Source organism: Harmonia axyridis, chromosome 5 (assembly GCF_914767665.1).
Source record: "Harmonia axyridis chromosome 5, icHarAxyr1.1, whole genome shotgun sequence".
Classification (NCBI taxonomy): Eukaryota; Metazoa; Arthropoda; class Insecta; order Coleoptera; family Coccinellidae; genus Harmonia; species Harmonia axyridis.
The window spans coordinates 31036641-31058553 of NC_059505.1; the positions used below are offsets into that span (position 1 = coordinate 31036641).

General features: G+C 34.1%; 2 protein-coding genes across 6 annotated transcripts in view; one reads left to right on the forward strand and one right to left on the reverse strand.

Annotated features, from left to right (window-relative positions):
- Positions 1-140: 140 nt before the first annotated feature.
- The window catches only part of LOC123679729 (phosphatase and actin regulator 4), a 68688-nt gene continuing 46915 nt past the window's right edge, over positions 141-21913 (reverse strand). For 3 of the 5 annotated variants that reach the window (XM_045617162.1, XM_045617166.1, XM_045617163.1), the window contains 8 exons: positions 16145-16381; positions 5784-5954; positions 5099-5341; positions 4672-4957; positions 4493-4531; positions 3023-3381; positions 2591-2867; positions 141-2009 (listed from right to left, as the gene is read on the reverse strand). In XM_045617162.1, the coding sequence (XP_045473118.1) occupies positions 1994-2009; positions 2591-2867; positions 3023-3381; positions 4493-4531; positions 4672-4957; positions 5099-5341; positions 5784-5954; positions 16145-16381 (1628 nt within the window). In that variant the 3' untranslated portion in view covers positions 141-1993. The remainder of the gene's footprint in view (positions 2010-2590; positions 2868-3022; positions 3382-4492; positions 4532-4671; positions 4958-5098; positions 5342-5783; positions 5955-16144; positions 16382-21913) is intronic. The other 2 variants (XM_045617165.1, XM_045617167.1) reach the window with 1 other exon arrangement.
- LOC123679730 (mitotic checkpoint protein BUB3-like) lies at positions 7437-8472 on the forward strand. Its single transcript, XM_045617168.1, is given in 2 exon segments — positions 7437-7673; positions 7675-8472. Coding segments are annotated over 2 exon segments (1017 nt in total). The 3' UTR covers positions 8455-8472.

The following is a 21913-nucleotide window of genomic DNA, read 5'->3' on the forward strand; positions in this document are numbered from 1 at the left end:
AATGATGTATTTAAGTCATCTTAGTCATCGTCTAAAAGGAATTTAATGACTGTGGAATATTAAAATATCATGATTGGAGAGATAAATAGTTCAATCTTTTTTCCGTTAAGGTTTCAAGGATTTCCAATAAAGCAATGAGGTAGGTAATGGAAATTTTTTATTTCAAGTATATGGGAACATATTTTTCAATACATTCGTTTAAATGAGTGTAGAAAAATTTTAGTGTTCAGAGAAATATATACAAATTCACCTATGTACAATACAAATAAGAGTTTCTCAAGGAATTTACTATTGGGTAAACTATAAAATTAGATTCAGTGTGTAGTTATGAAAATAGAGGTCTTACATATTTTTTTTTTATTTATTTAGATTTAATTTGATTTGTAAATGCTTATTGTGATTTTAAGTTTTCAGCAATACAATTTGTAATGCCACAGTTGAAAACCCGAAAATTCATACCACTTAGTAGTGAAATCCTTCAGGAACTCGAACTGAAAAATAATGGTGAAAATCATCTATTGAACATGTTCTTTTTCCAACTTTAATGCAAATGAGAGGCTTTCAACTTTAATTTTCAATTCAAAATATCTAAACTATAGAGCAACATCTGAAAAGTGGTTATTAGTTCAAGAATGTTCGTTTGATTACAATACTTCAGAAACTTCAAGTAATTTTGGTGTTATCATTCATTCATAGTCAAATTGCTATTTATTTCTGATGATCATCCTAAGATTTTATAAACTAGTTTTTATCATTATATTCTGAAATATTTCATGTTGTTTTTATTGAAGAAGTTTCATGATCTTGCTCAGTATTCATAAGTCAGCAAGTTTGTGAGAGTATATTTTTCAGTATTTTAATGTATTCCTCTCGAAATAGATATTTCTACAGAAGCTTCATTCTGACTATTCTATCAGGACATTGTGAGGATTAATCCTATATTATAAATGTTTGCTTGAGACTATATTAATTAATAATACGAATTTGAACATAATATAAATTCAGACGATTGCAATTGTTGAGTTGAAAACTTTTCAAAGTTTTGGCTACAAACATAACTAACATTGGAATAATAAAAACATGAAATATTTCTAAAGGAATCTGTCAACATGACAAAGTTACGTCCTTAATTAAAATGATCATTTATCTATTTACTCTGCTAGTGTCTATTTGACTGTCTTAAATTACTATTTAAATAATAGATGATATTCACAGATGAGTATACAGTTTTAAAAGTGTATGATTAACCAGAAATAACTGAGACAAAAACATTTGTGGTACAATAACAAATATAAAAACATTTAAACAATAAACTTCATATAAAAATTTTTTAAAATATTCTCTGAAATATTCAGAGAGCAAAATAGAAGGTTCACCAAGTATATTTTCTCATACTTTTAATAATCCGTAAGAGAAAGGAATCATTTAATTATGGGCTAATGCTGATTATTTTCTGGCAATCTTCAACAATTAAGATTAGTTTCAAGAATAATTTTACAGAATGGTTGACATTCAACTGAAACAAAAGTTTTTTAAAAATTCATTTTAATTTTCTCAAAATGAAGTTTATTTATTGTAAAAGATTAAGTATGAGAAGTTACAGTTGGGACTCCTTGTATACATTGAAAGTATATCTCAATTTTCTCTGGACCGATTCTTGTTTGCTACATTGCACATTAAAATGTGTTTGACAATATAATACACGTTATCCACATATATTTAATTTTGATCAATCATTTCTCTTGATAAGAGATCATCTGTTACCTAAAATAGCTTTAATGAGTCACATGATCTGAGTAAAAAAACATCACTTATGTACAAAAATTAACAAATAAAACCTACACAATCACAGGCATACGCAATGCAGTATTAAATCAATGGTACTGTGTTATTCATGGTTTTGTGACAGGCGCAAACAAGGGGTATACTTGAAGATTGCTAATTCTATTTTCATCACAGTATTTATAGAATTCTTCCTTAACTTTGTCAATTGTCAAGGCCTATGAAACCTGGAATTAAAAACGGAATTTATATTATACCATTCACATAATAACCATCAACTATAATAATTTTTTTTCTTCATAACATAAGAATTTGTAAGATATTAGATTCTACCTGGCTCATTAATAGATACAGCTACTAGATCTACATAACCATAGATCAAAAGAATTAACAGATCCAGAGTGTTGGCAGATCAATAGAACTAATATATATACCGAGCTAAGAGATCATTAGAACTAATAGTTCCATAGAGACTGTAGATCAATTAATAGAGGTGATAGATTAACAATGTCCGTAGACCAGTAAAATTGTTCAATTCACGTATTGATTATCATCCACTATATTAAATTTTAGTTCTTTAGTACATGAAAATGAACTATTTTAAAGAGATTTTGATTAAGTAGAAATTTTTAAGATGAAAAAAACAAGAGATTTTCATTTTAAAATTCTCTTCATAAAAAAAACTGTAAATTTCAGGAAAATTTTTAATAAAACAACATATTCTTTATTGGAATATTAAACCAAAAGTTCAATACATATTACTTTAATGCTGAAGACTGATATCATTGAAAATGATCAAAAGACATACCTTGTCAAATGTCTGCTATCTTCATGGACAGCCATTTCTGCACTCTTAAACTCATTGAGTTCCTTCCTTATTGCAGCCTTGTCTTTTTGTGTCAACCTAGTCCAAGGTTTATCAGCCCTTCGATCATAATCATGCGCTTGTGTTACTTCAATGTAATCATTGAAACGAATAATCTTCTTCTCTTTTAATTCTTCTACTGTCGGTCTAAAGCTTAGTTTGCGTAAAAGGAATCTTTTCTTTTCTTCCTTCTCTTTCTTCAAATCAGCCGGTGTTTGTGCTGAAAGTACAGAATAAGACTACCATCAGTAAAAAAAATTATAGGAATAGTAAGGTATATCAGAGTAGTCCTAGCAAAGTATTGTGCAGTTTTGTGAAAGTGAAATAAAATTAGTGATCAATAGACTTTTAATTTTTCAGTAGGAATCCACTTACTCTTGAGAATATTTCTGTCGACAAGTTCTTCAGCTGTTGGTCTCATACTTAATCTTCTAATTAGTCTTGCTCCAATGGCTTCCTTCGCCTCTTGTCTCTCATTTTCACTTTGTACTTGCAAAATATTCCTGTTAATCAATTCTTGTCTATCTGGCCTCAGTGACAGCTTCAATGACAAACTTTCCTTTCTAGCAATTTTCAGAGCTAACCTATCAGAAGAAGATCCGTCGTTATCATCCCTGTAGTTGATAGGACCATCATTGGAATCACTGTCACTATTGTCTTCAGTGATAATGATAGTATTTTCCTTGTTCTCCATAGTACACGACAAACCGATGGAAAATTTCACTGGCTTTGTACTGCAAATATGAAGAGAAATATCAAAAAAATTCGTATTAGAAGGTACAAATTCACATCCACAAAAACACATTCAGTGAAGTTCAGGTGAAAAAAAGGAAATAAACGAACATAAATATCAAGACCATCTTGAGTGAATTTAAAGCAAAATCAACCTTAGATTTAGTGATTTCTTGAAAAATTAATCAATGGTTCATCTTACACTATGTACATATTTCGTTTAGAGAAAAAATATGAGGTCAGATTTGATTCTTGGAGCGAAAAGATTAATTAAGTACAAGATGTGATAGTTGCTGAGAGCTCATCGCTTTATATTGTCCTTAAATAAAAGCAATAATTGATTTCTAAGCTCATATCTCAAATTGCCATGAGTTCTATAGTTGTAAATAATCAAAGTGATAAATATTACATAATCCCTTCTTTTTTATGTATTCCTTGGAATTATTTATGGAAACAGTCCTATGGTTGGTTGTTATAGATTTCAACTCATAAGCCTCATATACATATAAATACACAAAATTGATTAGTGGAACCTTTGAAACGTTGATTGAAGTTTTTAGTGGTTGTAATAGCCAAAACGTCTTTGCAACAACTATATTGGAGTGTTTATCTTCAAATGATCAGCTTAATTGTCTAAACCCCAATAAAATTGACCCCAGAAGTAGGAAAAGCTATTTTCTTGAAATTTACCGTTTAAAATTGATGGATAAATACAATGTAACATCGACAAATGGTGAGTGAGTGTATGGTAGATCACAATTCAGTAGTTTGTGACAGCCCAGTGTGATACATGCACACTATTGCTGTTTTCAATGTGCGAAATTTCACTATTTACTTATCAGTTACCTATATTCCAAACCATGCAGTTAAAACCAATAATGCATGGTGAGAAATACAGAAAGCATATGACCTGATGAAGTTGAATTGCTTCAAATGCAAATGAATGATAATCATAATTTATATTGATGTAAAAGCACAAAAGTCATTTCGTGCGTGAAACTCAATCTCTTCAAAGGTGTATGATAAAACTGCGTCCAATATGGTCTAATGATACCTATGACTAAATATCTACAAATGTCACTGAACTTCTGAAAAAACTTTTATAATAATTACCAGAATCTTATCCGAGCTCTCTGTTGCGACCCTCTAAAACTGATAATAAAAAACGTTTGAACAAATATATTACAAACAATTTTAAATGAATCTTCAAGCACACCAATGGCATACGTAAAAGCCTGGACTTGTTTGATTGATAACTGAATAATTGTAAGGAAAAGTGCAATCCTACTAACCTAGAGCCGGAATCGCCCATTCCATGTTTCAATACAGATCTATTCTCTTGCGTTGGTGTGCCTTGCGGGGTTCCAGAAGAACTACTGTTGCTTGGCTTCTTCTTGAGAGCAGATTTCAGTGGTACAGCATTAAAACGGGGCTCTTTTGCTGGAATTTCATCGATTCGGTTAGTATCGATGGTAGGGTCTGGTCTTGGCATTCGAAACATATAGGAGACATGCTCCTCAGAGTCATCATCGTCATCGAATGCAGAGTTGTTAATATCATCCTCATCGTCCTCTCCATCTATCAGGAATTACTCAATTAATTTAGGGGAATATACAATTTCTTATGTTTCAATTGGTAACACTGTTGGAATAAAAAACCTAGGATAGGTTGAGAAGACAAAGTATTGCATTTTTACTTATTGTATATTATTTTTGTTACCTTCGTAATCATAATCGATATGCTGATTGATGATTGGTGGAGTTGTTACTTGTCGTCGTGGCATGGGACTTGGGGAGCTGAACATAGGAGGTGGAGGTATAGGTCCAATCTCCGACACCGGTATTGGTGGTTCTGGAAGTTCTGGCAGGATGAATCCAGCTGAGGAGGGAGGCGGTGGAAGATGTTCACTATGGATGTCTTGCTGCATTGGCGGCGTACACGTTTGTTGTTCTCTGTCATTGACTGAAACCGAAGAAATTCATCAAAATAACTGATTTGTGAGTTTTTCATGAAGGATATAATTGTTCCGTTTTAAATTTTCATATTATTGGTGTGTCAGAAAAGAGTATCCTAATTACTTTATGGTAATTTAGTTACTGTGCAGTAACTATGTTGCTGACTTTTAGATCCTTCTATTTTTTTGCAAAGTAACTGATATTTCAGATACTTTTGGAAAGGAACTGTATATATTTATCAATATGGAAGCCCGTTAGGGTATTAATAAACTGAACAAATTGGCCTAGATCAGATTTTTTTGATTTGGCTGAGATATATCACCACTGCAGACATTTATATAAAATTCTGTGTTTGATTTTTTTTACAACGAACATAAAGAACAATCAATTTATTGAATAAACACCTATTAGCATAAAAATTAAGATCGATGTTAAGAAATTCAACTTACAGTGTTCGCTGTGGTAGCAAAGCAACCTTCTGGTGAGCTTTCCATGACCGAGAGTACTCGGCCTTTCAGGCTTTTCATCAAAAGCAGATTGTTGAACATGCATTGGCATTTCTGAGCTCGGAGATAGGGCACCATTCTGGTTCAATCCATCAGTCTTTTCTTTTTTTGGTTCTGCAAGAAATTGAGCATTCAATTAAAAAAATAATAATGAGTGTATTGAAAATTATTTCTAGTATTCCATTAAGGAATACAAAATGGATATTGAGGCAATGCTTATTCAGTTTTAGTTTATTTTCTTTTTATTCATTACATTAAATCTACGAAAATCAACTGATGAATTGCTCCTGTAGATGTAAAATTTTATACATTTGATAAATTTCAAATAATTATCACACAATATCAAATATACAGGTTAGTTGTTGTTTCCTTCACACTTGAATAAACAGAAGATCTTCTGCTCAGTTCAGAATTTACCATCTTGAGAAAAAATGTATCCCTATTTTTGGTATTGTTTTAATGCATTTTTCCAGATTTCTCTAAGAGGAAATCATTTTTTAATGTATTATAATAAATCATCATTAGACAGAGTAGGTCAGTGTGTTTGCCAAAAAATTAACAACCAATAGCTACAATTCTCATGATGGATCTGATTGAAACAATTAAAAATAGAACATTCTGAACTGATTAGTTTTTTATATCTGGCAAAGATTCAAGACAATTGTTATAGAAGATTCAGAACATAAGTATTATGTTTATAAGTGATTTTATAATGTTTATTTGGAAAAGTTCCTGAAGAAAAATACATAGCGGAAATCTTATTAACATATAATAATGTTTACTGACATACAGGGTTAGAACACTACAGGGATATCGAAAACCGTTAGAAAGACAGGGCAGCTTAAATCACAAAAAAGTTGCGTTATTTAGGGATTAGTGTATTGGTGTGAACAGATCCAAAATATCTCCATTGGTTCCCGAGATATCTCGAAAAAACTGAAAATCGAGATTTTCTTTTTTTCCTGTATAACTCATTTGTTTTTGGAGATAACTTCGCGAAATTTGGTTAAAGCCATTATCCAATATAAGATACTAATGGTGTCCTCAGATTTTTTTTGTTTTCCATTGTCAAGTCAAGTGATGATTTCACATAACAACTCTTCAAATATAATAATAAAATGGTTTATTCTGTAAGCTACAGGGTATAAACCGTACCTAGGCTCAATATTTTTGTAGAATGTGATACATTGTTGAATTTGTAATTTTTTTCTTTATAACCTCATAAGGAAAAACCAATATGGCGTCCATAAGAAAAAAAATTGACTATCGTGTCTCTGAAAAAATGAAAAACAGAAAAAATCTGGGAATGCCATTAGAATCTCTATATTGTATTATGACTACAAACCGGATTTCGTGAAGTTCTCTCCAGAAACAAATGAGTTGTAAAGAAAAAAGAAAATCTCGATTTTTAGTTTTTTCCAGATATCTCGGGAACCATTGGAGATATTTAAGATCTGTTAACACCAACACACTTATCCCTAAATAACGCAACTCTTTTGTAATTTAAGCCACCCTGTATCTTTAACGGTTTTCGATATCCCTGTATTGCCCCTCTAAATAGTTCTAACCCTGTATAATAATATAATAGTCTCTGAAATGAAATCTCAGACGGAATATAAACTAGCTTCCCCTCCCGAAGGTGCAATTTCAGCAGTGAAATATGGTCCAAACACCAGTCACTTTCTTTTAGTAAGCTCATGGAATAACTATGTCAGGCTTTATGATGTAACGGTTAATAGTTTAAGACAAAAAAAATATTCACATGACTCCCCTGTCTTGGACTGTTGTTTTACTGACGCAGTACATGCATACAGTGGAGGATTAGATAACACTTTGAAATCCTTTGATTTCAATACAACAGCTGAAATCCTTTGATTTCAATACAACAGCTGAAAGCATTATTGGTTCTCATAATAATGCTATAAAATGTGTTGATTATTATTCTGATGTCAATGTTGTGCTTAGTGGTAGTTGGGACCACCATGTTAAGCTGTGGGATCCCAGAACTCCAATGTGTAGTGTCAGTTACAACCAAGGAGATAAAGTATTTACTATGAGTGTATGTGGAGAAAAATTAGTAGTTGGCACAGCTGGAAGAAAAATTCTTGTTTGGGATATTCGTAATATGACCCTTCAAAAAAGAGAATCTAATTTGAAATACCAAACTAGGTCGATCAGATGTTTCCCAAATAAACAAGGATTTGTATTGAGTAGTATAGAGGGTCGTGTTGCTGTAGAATATTTAGATACAAACCCAGACATTCAAAAGAAAAAATATGCTTTTGAGTGCCACAGAATCAAAAAAGATGAAAAGATATATCCAGTAAATGCCTTTAGTTTTCATCCTGTGTATAACACATTTGCAACTGGAGGCTCAGATGGTTACGTTGATATATGGGATGGTTTCAATAATAAACGATTATGCCAATTCCATCAGTATCATACATCAGTTACTTCTCTCAGTTTTAGTCATAACGAATATGTTCTCGGCATTGCCTGCTCATACTTTTTGGAAGAAGATAATCCTCCTAAGCCTTATCCTGAAGATGTTATCCATATACGATCTGTCAGTGACCAAGAAGCAAGACCTAAGTTCACGAGTTCTGGCAATTAATTACTCATGTTCATTTGAAACTGCATTTTTTAAATTAAAAAAAATAGTATTTCAATAATATAACAATAATAGCGGAGGGATACGTAGAGGAATCACATGCAAACAAACTCAGTGTTGCAAAACAAATATTTCAGCCTGAAGGAAATAACGATGTACAGTTACCAAGTACTAGTACGTTTACAGCAGTAACAAATCAAGAAGTGGATAAGTGGATTTAAAAAGTACTTCACTACGAAATATTCAAATTGAAAATTGCACCAATTCACTTTCAACATTGAGGGTAAAAATAAAGTTTGAGTTAAATTGTTCGTAACGTATTAGTTCCTGTTTCAATGCAAATCGATATTAATAATAAAGTATTCAAGTTGCGCTTTTCATTTTCCTACACCTAGTGCCGCACCTTATTAAATCATTCTTTGCTTTTTGCATGAACGTAGAAAAAATGTTGTATGCAACTCGTGCAAAAATTGTTTATTGCACTCGACGTGTTGTCCACGTCGAGTGCAATAAACATTCACTTTTTGCACTTGTTGCATAAATAACTATAGCACAAACTATTACTAAAATCTAATACGTTTGTTAGGTCTCTAGTATTCGGTATAATTGCAATTAGTTTTGGTCTTTCAAGAATAATTAATTTTTTAATCTCAATTTTTAGAAATTATGGAATCACAGTCATTCAAACAATCAGTAATTGCAAAACTAAATCTCGTTTCCAATAAATGTTCACATGAAATACCCTTTATATTTTTATGACTAAATCCAACCCCCACAAATAGAAGAAATATATCACTTAGCGGCCAATATGTTGGGAAATACAATTTATTACCATTAGAGGCAATAAAACGAAAACAACATAAAAGGAAATAAATGTCTATTCATAAATTGCAGCTTCGATTAAGGGATATCAAAAGAAGTCATATTGACCTATATTTGCACTGAGTAGTCATATGACGATGAAAAGCGCCAGAACAATACAAACAAATATTGAAGGGGTAGAAGATTACTTCGGAAAGAGTGTAGGAAAGAGTTGATATTAAAAGTTAAATCCCACAATGCACTTGAAGAGCGATCGAAGTAAATATTTCAACAAACCTCTTGTATTAGGAGGATTAAATCATATGGTTTCGTGCTGCATCCACAAAACATCATGTCGTTGTCAATCCAAACGAAAAATCGAAGACGCTTATATTACTTTACTACGCCCTCGACACAAGAACGTAATTACATTCAACAATTTAGCATTCAACGAGGTGATTTTTGGCGTTAAACGAGGCGAAATGTTTACGTAAGAGCCTGAGCTGGAGATATCGATCAGGCTCGTGTGTAGGTCGGAACAACGCAGTTTCATCCGTACCTTTAAAGCATGTACAGCCCATAATATAGCCCATCATCGATGATCTCAGGACCGCTCGGCTGGGGCCCTGCGAAGCCGGCTGGCTCGTAGACTGACCACCGGGCGGTAGCCCCCATTCGTACAGGTGAATTGTCCCCTAACGCCCCTCCTCACCCCTGAACACGTCGGGGGGGCCGTCCACACTACATGGGCGGATGGTTCACTTGGGGGCCCGAAGATTCGCGGTCTCGAGGAGGCTTCGTACGAGACTCGGATAGAACTGGGGGCGCCGTGTAAGTAACGTCGGGGCGGTGGAGACGCGGGGACGCGTTGACGATCGGAGGCCGCAATCTCCGGAACTGTGCGAGAAAAGAACGGGAAATTGTTTTCCGACGCTTGCTGCGCAGGTTCGGGGGGTTGCTTGCAGATGCGATGTTCTATGGTTAGGTCGTACAAGACGGTTACGACACATGCGGCGATTTTGATGGGAGTATGAGGGGAATACGGGGGTGGGAGAGGGGTATTTGAAGGTCACTGATGTTTTTTTTTTGGATTTTGGCGAAGCGAAGGGTTTATGAAATCGTTGAAGATTGTTATACCTCTGCTAGGGGTTCAACTGGAACATTGGGTAACTTCGCCAAAGCAACTTTTGCTGCTATCGGCAAGACCTACTCCTACTTGACTCCTGACTTGTAGGCCGATATGCCTCTTATCAAGACTCCTTACCAGGAGTATTCGGATTTCCTCGCGACCGCCAAAAATGTTGCTGAATGTTGCCGAATTTCAAACCTAGGTTAGTCTCGAACGATTAGTTTCAACCCTAGGAAGTATACGCAGTTTTTACATGTCCCCAACATGGTTACATTACGTTGTCGGATTGTACGATATATTTTCGAATCCACAATTTTACTATGTCCGTAAAGTATGGAACAAATTCATTTTTAGCTAAACAGACTATTTTAAGACATAATCCTGAAACAAGTCGATTTTTTAATTTAATTTACCGTATTTTAAAATAAAAATATAATATACAGGCTGAATTACTTTCGAGTGATAACGTCACCATCATTTTTTAAATGGAACACCCCCATTTTGTCTCATTTTTCCGATTACTCTAGCTGAGCTGATTCCAAAAATGTATCACATGTTGATTCCAATTGGTACAGGGTGGACAAAAATACAATAGTTTTGTGTGTGCTCATAAAGTAACAACATTCTTTATTAGTTTAATTAACAATATTACCAAAAATACTTATTGTCCAGCGGAGATTGGTTTGAATGTAACACCCTTTAGTTTGTTACATTTTTAGATTAATGAAAATGAGCTGTTTCCAAACAATAAATAGATAGTAGATGTCTTACAATGAGCTTAGGTATTTGTAAACATAACGCCATCGAAATATTAGTAGATTTAAGTCTGCATCATAAAGTTATTCCCGATTGAAAATCTCAGCTTACGAGCCAAATTCTCGTCTTTAACGGGAGGTTTTAATTTTCTACTTTATTATGAAGAAATCTGCGGCTGAGGCTCATCGAATGCTCTCAAATACATATGATGAGGCCGCTATTAGTGAAAGAAAGTGCCGAGAGTGGTTTCAACGCTTCAAAAACGGTGATTTTGACGTCGAAGACTAGCATGGCCGGTGGAAGAGAGAAAATTTTAGAAGATTCAGAAATGGAGCCATCACTTGATGAAAACTCTTGTCAAACGCAACAAGAATTGGCAGGATCATTGAGAAAGATGCAAGAAGTCATTTCAAAACGCCTGATAGTCATGGGAATGATTCAGAAACAACGAAATTGGGTGCCATTTTTATGGAATGTAATGTCATAATGAAGAAACTGGAAGAATTGGATGGAATTTTGAGTTGGGATTTCCCGCCTTCAGTTTTAGTAAATTGTTTTTTTGCCTATAGGATCAACACGATATTACAATCTATTTTTGTACCAATAATACCCAAATATACAATTAAAATCCAAGGAGCAGGGGGAGAACTGAAGCGATAAACTAAAAACGAACTAGCCGCAGAAACGCAATAAAGAAACATGATATTTTCGCTACGCATTTAGTAAGACTTCTCCAAATGAAAGAAACCTTGCCAAGCTCTATTCCTAATATGTATTTCCTAAATCGCAGTATATCGAATATTTACTCGATTGAAATCTGTTTCTAGTTAACGCATGTAAAATTTTCAGCGGTCCAATCATGACTATAACGTATAATGGTTTTCCGTAAAAAAGTAATTATTTGAAAAAGTTTATCTGTAACCCTTCGAATAATGGCTAACGGCAGAATCACTGCGCAACCACTAAACCCAACAACAACGTTTGGGGTTTTGTAAGTGGCAAAAGGGCAATAAATCACGATTTCGTTTACAGAAGCATCAATGCCGTTTGAAGGTCAAGCGAAGGAGAGAAAAACAATGCAGTGTTGAATTTTTAGCTTACCAAACTATGACATTTACGGTAAGGTATGTTTTGGCTTGTTTCGATTTGGTATTCAATTAATTGAATGTAGAAATCAAGTACTATAAAGAAAATGTGTTGATTATATTCTTCAGCTGATCAGCTGTTGAATAAACAACTTCTTCAATTGGATAGTGCATGGTCACCCTGACACAATATTTTCCACACATCGAGCGAGTTTGGAACACTTGTTGTCTATCAATCTCAGACGATTAAATACTTAGAGATGCCTTCTATGATAGTACACTTCGTTCTGGAGTCAAATATTCAGCGTTGCCGTTCAAGACTTTCAAATTGTAACACTTCAGCGAGTAAAATATACCACAACTATACTTTTTGAAAAAAAAAGGGTGCAGCAATAGACATGAAAATTCTAGAATAGTGAATATTATATTACGAAATAATGTAATTAAATTACTCGCTTATTCTTTAGTAATTGTATCTAGTTCGATATCAATATTTCAGTAGTTTGTTATCATGAAAGTCAAATAATTTTCTGGATTAATGAATCTTATGCGTATTGATGAGAAAAAAAATAAAACAATATGAGAATGAAACAATTTAACAGTTATATCGAATATATTGTAAGAAAAAAATTTTCGAGGAATAATTGACTAAAGAAAATTAAACAATACTCGATTTTTTTCGTGATATAATCTTGAACATTAATAGAACTAATTCATATTAAAGATAAAATAATAGGTATAAAACAATAGAACATAACTTGTTTTGAAAAACATGGAAAATGTTTAGTTAAATATTTAAAAATAATTATAATCATTTCACTAATAATCATATTGATAATACGATGTCACTAATATTTTATTAATATTATTAATATTAATAATTAAAATAAGAGATATTTCTTTTTACAAATCACCGATTTTTAAGGGATTTTCACATAATTTCCTCTAACAATAATCTACACTGTAGTAAGTAAATGTTAGTAACAAAAGAATTTATGACATGTACAATGTACTTAGCACTGATATATTTCAAAAATAATCGTGAAAACAAACCTACTAAAAATATTTACAAACAAGGTAAAACTATAATTTTGTGAAAAACGTACAGTGATTGTGAGCGTCGTACAGTGCTGTCCTCTACTTATTTGCTTCGGAAATAGAAAGACGATGAGGAAATGGTAAATGTACAACTTCGTACACCGTACAAAGTTTGGTTATCGCAGAAGAGCCAGAGGAGAAATGAATGGGTACCAAAGTTTGACTGATACGCGGGAAGGCACGTGGTGGTAATCCCTCTTATTAATGCCCCATTGTATCACCAACGGCAACACCTCAAATACCTGAAGATGTCGAAACTAAACGGTTGCTATGGTTACATCTTGAAGGGAACAGGCATCTCCATGTATTTTGATACTACGAGGAATTGATTGAAACCTAAACTCTCAAGACGAATGCGAGATGGAAACTTTATATGACGTCCTTCCTCTTGGAAATATAAATGAACTGATAATCCTCAGCAATTCATTATTTCTGCCAAGAAACAATTCTACCCCTTTGGTATTTAGATATCCATATCAACTCAACAGAGATTATAAATAACTCAGTGTTGACAAAGTGATATTATTGTTTGTAATTCAAATTTCTGTTTCTAATATAGTTGGTGTTATGGCATCTTTCCAAGCTGGCGCCACAAAATTACGAAATAATGGAATGACTAATTTTCTTGGAAGGGTCTGTATGACAATTCGTTGGATTTAATTCGATGTGATTCCCTGTGAAGGATGGTTTTAGCTTGTAATAGTCACGAATGAAATATGGTCCAAATTCATTAATGCGAATTTATAAAATAGTGGCAATGAGATCAATGTGATACTGAAATTCTTAGAATTTTAGAATAGAAGAAGTTACGCGTATATAATCGTGTGTGATCATGAGTAAAAAAAAACGACTCATCTTTGTTAAGGCAGAAGTTCTCTTACTTGTCTTGTAAGGAATGATAATTAGTTTACACCTAGCGGATAAAACATTCGAATAAAATATACCTATATTTGTATCCAACCGGTTTTATGACACGCACTAGCTCTAGGCTTGTTGAGTTCTTACAGAGGCCTAGAGGAATATTGAAAACATCCTTTGAAAAGTTCGATTTATTTTATCTACGAATTGATCAACTGATTGTTCAACTGTATGTTTATCCTCCAAACTCTCTTTGAATTGAAAGATTTCGGGACTTACATTCATATGAATTTTCAATATGCCAAAATAAAATCTCCTTTTAATAGTGAAAGGTTTTCCAATGAGAATTATATAATTTAAAATGGTTATTAACACAATGTTTAATTTTTGACATTTTTCATGTCATTTGAATTCCGTAGGTTATGCCATTTAATCTTGGAAATATACACGATTCAAGAAAGTTCAGAAATTGTTGAATATACTGAGAGGAATTTAAGAAGAATTCCATCATCATAGATGATGGAAACAGCCCAAATAACTATCTAACATATAGTCCATCATCAATATCAAGACAACAATTATTATTCAGTTCTCTCAGTCATTCGTCGTAGGTATTATAGACAAATTTTAAAGTGGTCCAAGAGGAAAAGGTACTTTCTTATCATGTAAACAGAATTAACTTTCAAATTTGTCTACAATACGACAAATAGTGAGTTGATTAATTGAATAATGTCTATGAATTCTTCTTAAATTTCTTTCAGTATTCACAAATGAACACTGATTCTGATGAAACGATTCAACAATCTTGAGAAAGCACACAAAATGGGTCAATTTCGACAATTTCTAAAATTTGTGTTGTCAACCCTTTGCTATTGTCGATGTAATTAGTATGATTGTTCGTATTCATTCAATTCGTAACAATAATTGGTTTTGGTTGGTTTCGATTTAATTTTCAACTACCATACTAATGTTTATCAGCATTCATATAAAATAATGATTTCATAAGAATTTGCATGAATCATGATCAACCTTCCACTATACGATGAAACGTTCGGAATAGACCCTCAAAATTTGTTTTGTGAGCAGTAAAGTGATTGTTTTGACAGACTGGTAACGAAATAATTCTTTGATCGCTCACGTTTTTGACGTTTATGGAAAACTAATCATAATTTTGAGCTGAAAATTTGCATATTGGGGTTTGAGACAATGATTTTTCCCATTGAAATATTGAAGATTATGAACTTGGACAATTCATCAAAACTCAAGATTTTCAAATTAGAACCTATATTTTTTTTTACATTCATGCAAAAAGCAAAACTTTATTGAACTATATTTAGTGGAAAAAGAAGTACTTTATTGCACTAGTGCAATAAAGTTTTTATTGCACTCATCTGTCATTCTACTTCAACGTTCTGTCATCATGACAAACAAATATTTCAGCCTGAAGGAAATAACGATGTACAGTTACCAAGTACTAGTACGTTTACAGCAGTAACAAATCAAGAAGTGGATTTAAAAAGTACTTCACTACGAAATATTCATATTGAAAATTGCACCAATTGTTCATTCATTTTCAACATTGAGGGTAAAAATGAAGTTTGAGTTAAATTGTTCGTAACGTATTAGTTCCTGTTTCAATGCAAATCTATATTGATAATAAAGTATTCAAGTTGCGCTTTTCATTTTACTACACCTAGTGCCGCACCTCAATAAATCATTTTTTGCTTTTTGCATGAACGTAGAAAAAATGTTGTATGCAACTCGTGCAAAAATTTTTTATTGCACTCGACGTGTTGTCCAACTCGGCCTAACGGCCTCGTCTGACAATTTCACGTCGAGTGCAATAAACATTCACTTTTTGCACTTGTTGCATAAATAACTATTATAATTTCAGTCGATTCTACGTACAAAAATGGTAACGATAACGATTTCTTGAGTTATTTCTTTCCTTTTCATCTTGACTCACCTATGCTATTGTTATTGGCAGCATTCGCTTGGGCAAATTGTGGGTTCATGATCAGCTGCTGCTGCAGCAGCTGATGATTCATCTGCATGTGATGGTGCATCGCAAGAGGTGACATAGAATACGCTGGCGGTGGTCCCTGAGGTACAGTTAAGTTGCTACTACTTGTCACTTGAGTCTGTTGAGGGGAGATAGTCTGCGAGCTGTTGGTGGTATAGCACGTGGTTGTGACATTTTCTTCTGAAAAATGATTTTCGTCAGACCTGTTTTAATCATTCATTAATCATTTGAACACTCTGTGTTTACTAACAGCAATATGTCACCATTGACACCATGTCATGGCATAATTAAGATGCCTAGAAACCCTGGTGTGCGTGTGTGCACTGATTCGATTTTGTTTCAGACTTTTTGAGATAGTCCACCTATTGCTTTGGTGTTCTGCTTACAAGAGTTCTATAAGGTGGTGCTCTTCAGAATTATTCGAATTTTTTACAATTCATTTCATATCGAATTCATAATGAAATTATTGGAATATAATGACAGACAGCTATTGGCCTATTCAGAGTATAGAAGATTGCCACGAGTATACAACATAATATATTAATATTCTGTACTCAAAGGTCAAGAAAGTCGAGAATCACGAGAAATGTCAAATATAAACGATATATGCACCATCTGAAACTTTAGTGATCTCTCAGAATCAAGAAGGCCTAAATCTGAAAAATCTCCCATTTTGTCCGATAGTTTCACAGGTATAAGTACACACATCAGGGTTTCTACGCATCTTAGGCATAATGAATGTGCTATTTTGATGACCAGATGCATTATGGGAAAATGAGAAGAGTCTGCAGCTTTTGCAAGCATGATTAAATCTTTCAGGTTTGCTACAATATCTTTACTTCGGTCTTTTGAACAGTTCTCAGATATCAAAACTTCCTGATCTCTTGTGCGCAATGATCTAAAAATATGTATACAGCGCGTATAGAGAAAGGAGTCAACTGAAACATAAGAGTGAGACACATGATGCTTGCATCAGCTGATCGGAGGCACAAGATAGTTTTGATTGGTTCTACATGTTCAATACTATTTTATCATTGGCTGAAATTCAAATTTCTGCATTCTCTCCTTTATGGTGACGTGAGCATCAACCTTTGTCTCTTTAATGTTGGAGTCAATTCTGTACACTTCAATAACGCCCAAGGGCGCAACTATGTATCAGTAGATTATTGGTGGTGTTCATAGAGTAATTAACATAGATAGAGGGAGTATACGCAATTTTTACATGTCTCCAACATGGTTAAATTAAATTGTCAGATTGTGATATATTTTCAAATCCACAAATTGGACTATATCATTATAAATGTATATTATATTGAAAGAAAAATATTTATTTGAGTTATGCCCGACTGAATATGCAAATTTGAATACAATTTAGAATCCGATATTTTTCCTAATTGTAGAATTTATAACAAGCAGAATATTAATTATTTTCTGTATCCACCTACTGATATCCAAGGTTTGGCAACTTTTGCTCTCCTAGTGTCATCGGTTGTTTCACGTCGTTTGGCGCTTGAAGTTTGTTTTCTGAATTTCTGACATATCTAGGTATTTATTTCAATATATTTTGATTTAACACGAAACGTTGATTCACTATGGGACATAAGAAGTGAGTTCTTTGTGGAGAAAATTGAAATTGAAAATTGAGAAAATTGAATTGAGTGGAATATCGTATCACTGATATGTTTTCATTTCCGCGCGCTTCATGTCAAATTTGATAGTTCATGTTGGGGACAAAATTTTCTAACTGAAAATGACATATGCTTCTTTTATCTAGTTTAATACTCTTAAATGGTGTTCTATGAAAAAAAATGAAAGACATGATACTTGTCATTTACCACATTTTTCCAACAATTTTATTTATCAAAATATGACAGCTTCAAAACTGACAGCTGTCCAGATAGCGGGTTATTCAAAATGAAACCTCTTATTGGAAGCCCTTTTTTTATCGACACCAAATTGATCATTCTAAAATTTACAGTTTTTGTTTGAATAAATGCTTCATATTCTTGACATGAAAACGGCACCCCTCGAAAATTTTTTGCATATTGGCATTTCAGAAAATTTGTAAATTTTTTCCATTTGAAGATTACATATCTGAATTTTTAAATAAGGCGCCAAAAAAAAGCAGGCAACGCGAGAGGAACAGCGTATCACAACTGCCAATTGACGCACATTGAGGATACAATCCAGTCTTAATTATTTCTAATTGTTTCGATATGACCGGCCACAATGAGGTAAATTACAAGTTATATTACCTGCAATGTCGTGTATTCTCATGTTATAAACAATCGTCTAGATAAAGTTATTCCGAGCAGCCAGTGAATGAACATAAACAATTACACAATCTCACCTTCGTCGAGCAATAATAATAAACACGAGCCGGTAATTGGTGTACCAGTAAAATTGACATGTCTGGAGATAAATCTACGATATCATTTCATCTGAAATAAAGCCTAGTCTCTTATATTGGAAACGTGAATTATTGTTTTTCTTTGATTTAATGGCCACAACCATTTCAAACAACACTCTTCGATATCTTCTAGGAAATTTCAGACTTATAGATACTTGACCCTGAAGAATAAAGGCGTAATCAAGGTGTGTTCAATGGCCTTATTTCACCTAAGGAATTCGCATTTTGATTATTCGAAAACAATACAAATTAATAAAAATACTACCAAACTGACAGATTAACAACCTTTCCCATATTTATACCGAATGATAAGGTGTTCCTCAAGGCTACGGCTGGAGACAGCTTCTTTAATTATAATAATATGCTAAATGATGGTATTAAAGCATCCAAGCACTAATTGTCTTAGACTTAGATGACGAGGTTTTCCAATACAAGGTTTCATTTTGAATAGCTCGCTATCTGGGCAGTAATCACTTTTTAAGCTGTCATTTTCTAGCATTTGACGACAAAAAACTACACCATTACTAAAAATAGAACGATACAAGCACTAAGGTCGTCGTGAAGCATCTCCTCGAATATCAGTAGTGAAACTGGTGGAAAAACTTGAGCTGTTGGAACAAGTTAGTGATGTGAATAGAATAGAAACCAATCAAAATTCAAGAACAACTGATAATATTGCTGATGTAGCCCGAAGTGTTGACAAAAACCCAGGTTTGTCGATTCCTCCTCGATTTTGGGAATTGGGTATTACACAAAAGACATATTACTCAGAGATATTTAGAGATTAATACATTATATCTATCTACACTGCTCAACAATTGATAGGGATCACTTACTTGTTCTAAATTTATTTCTGAAATATTCGCTCCAAGATTATAAATTTAGTCAGATATCAGAGTATTTTCAGTTGATAATATGGTTCACTTGAGAAAAGAATGAAAAAATGGAAAGTTGGAGAGGAAAAAAGACTTTATTAGGAACACTCAAAATTCTGTGTTTGAATAACATAAAAATTTTATGATGAAACCACAAGAAGGCTGAAGTTTCGGTTAAGCTAGTACCTAGTTGGTACCCCACGAGCTCGTCTCAAGCATTCTACCCTACGAGGCATACTTTCGATCAAACGATTTATAAAATTTTGGGGCAAATTCGTCCATATATCCCGTAAAGCGTTAGAAAGGTCCTCCAGGTTATTGATCGGTTATTCTAAAGTTGACAATTGTCTAGACATCTCAGACCAGACATGTTCGATGCAATTCATGTCTGGAGAGCGAGCTGGCCAGTCCATCCTATCAATAGCATGAGTTTCTAGCGCTTCATTAACCAGACGACTACGGTGTGGACGGGCATTATCGTCAATTAAAATGAAATTCTCGCCCACGGATGCCGCAAACGAAACAATTATGGGTTCAATAATCATATCGTGATATCTCTGGCTGGTCATGGTGGTGTTCTGCAGAACAACCAACTCTGTGCGTTGGTTCAAACAAATGCCTCCCCTTACACATATAGAACCTCCGCCAAAAGCTGTTGTGGGTACCATAAACTGTTCTGCATACCTTCGACCTCTTTCCCTCCAAGCAAGAATACGTCCAAGCAAGAATACGAGTTGACCAAACGAAATCTAGACTCATCCGTAAATAAACATCGGCTCCAATCTTCAAGTGTCCAATTGCGGTGTTCCTCAGCCCATTGCCGTCGATGAACCCGGTGTTCCCTATTCAAACGGGGATGTTGTACCCTCCTACGTGCTCTCAAACCACGAACATGTAGTCGTCGTCTTACAGTCTGGTTCGAAATTAGAACTCCTGTTGCAACTCTCAGTGATCTATTGAGCCGCGACGCCGGGTAAGTGGGATTTCTCCTAGTATTGAGGATCAAAAGACGATCTTGGGCAGCTGTTGTACTGCGCTGCCGACCTCCCCCATGAACATAAGCTACTGAGTCGTTTTGGATGAACCTATTCCAAGCCCGACTCACGACACTTTGCGAAACATTCAACCGCCGGGACACTTCTCGCTGGGACAAACCTTCCTGTATCCACCGTATGATTTGGTCCAGTTGCACAGGAGCCAAACGTCTTCTCGGCATGACTGATAAGCTGATATTGTTCTCATTTCTTCAATTATTGTCACCTTATGTGTTTGAACGAGAGAAAAAAACAGATTTAATAACAAATACCACATTGCTTTTCACTCCACCTGTAACAGCCTACAGATAATAATCGATTTTGTGAACAAGAGCCGATGAAGTGAGGAAGACTTTGATATAATCAACTCAAAACATCTTACTTTTTCCTTAGAGAACATATAATGTACAGATATTCACGAGATAACTTGAAAAAAATACAAATGAAGAGAAGTTCATAAGTGATCCCTAGCAATTGTTGATCAGTGTATTTGCATAAGACTTGGGGCTAAAGGCTTTTAAAGTTCGGTTAACTCAAGCAGGTCGATCAACGCCAACGTCGTATCTTCCTGATTGTCATTGTCACCTCGGAGGCTAGATTAATAAGCAGCATTACCGCATTTGGGGCTCGGGTAATCCAAGAATAATTGTTGAAAAGCCTCTCCAGCCTCAACGTGTCAATGTATGGTGCAGGTTTTAGGCTTGTGGTGTGATTGGACTATTCGAAAATGAGGCTGGGACAACAGTTACGGTGGATGGATTGCGCTGCAGAGGTATGATTAATGGCTTTTTTATGGCAAGAATTGGTAGATATTGATGTAGACGACGTTTATTTTCAACCAGACAGCGCTGAATGCCACACAAGCAACCAAACAATAGAAATTTTGCAAGAAAAGAGATCTTGTGATTCAACACCTTCAGAATTTTTCCTTTTGGGCCACGTGAAAGATAAGGTCTATGCCAAATGCTCAATAATCGATACAAGACCTTAAAGATGGGAATCGTTTATAGAGGACATACAGATGAAAAGGTGAGAATTGACCATTGACATGGATAAATATGGATAGAGGGAGTATACGCAATTTTTGCATGTGCCCAACATGGTGAGATTACGATGTCGGATTGTGATATATTTTCGAATCCACAATTTTACTATATCATTATGAATGTATATTATATTGAATGAAATATATTTATTTGAGTGATTCCCGATTAAATATGCAAATTTGAATATTTGGGATCCGATATTTTTCCTAATTGTCGAATTTATAATAAGCATAATATTTATTATTTTCTGTATCTACCTGCTGATATCCAAGGTTTGGCAACTTTTGCTCTCCTAATGTCATCGGTTGTTTCACGTCGTTTGGCCCGCTTGAAGTTTGTTTTCTGAG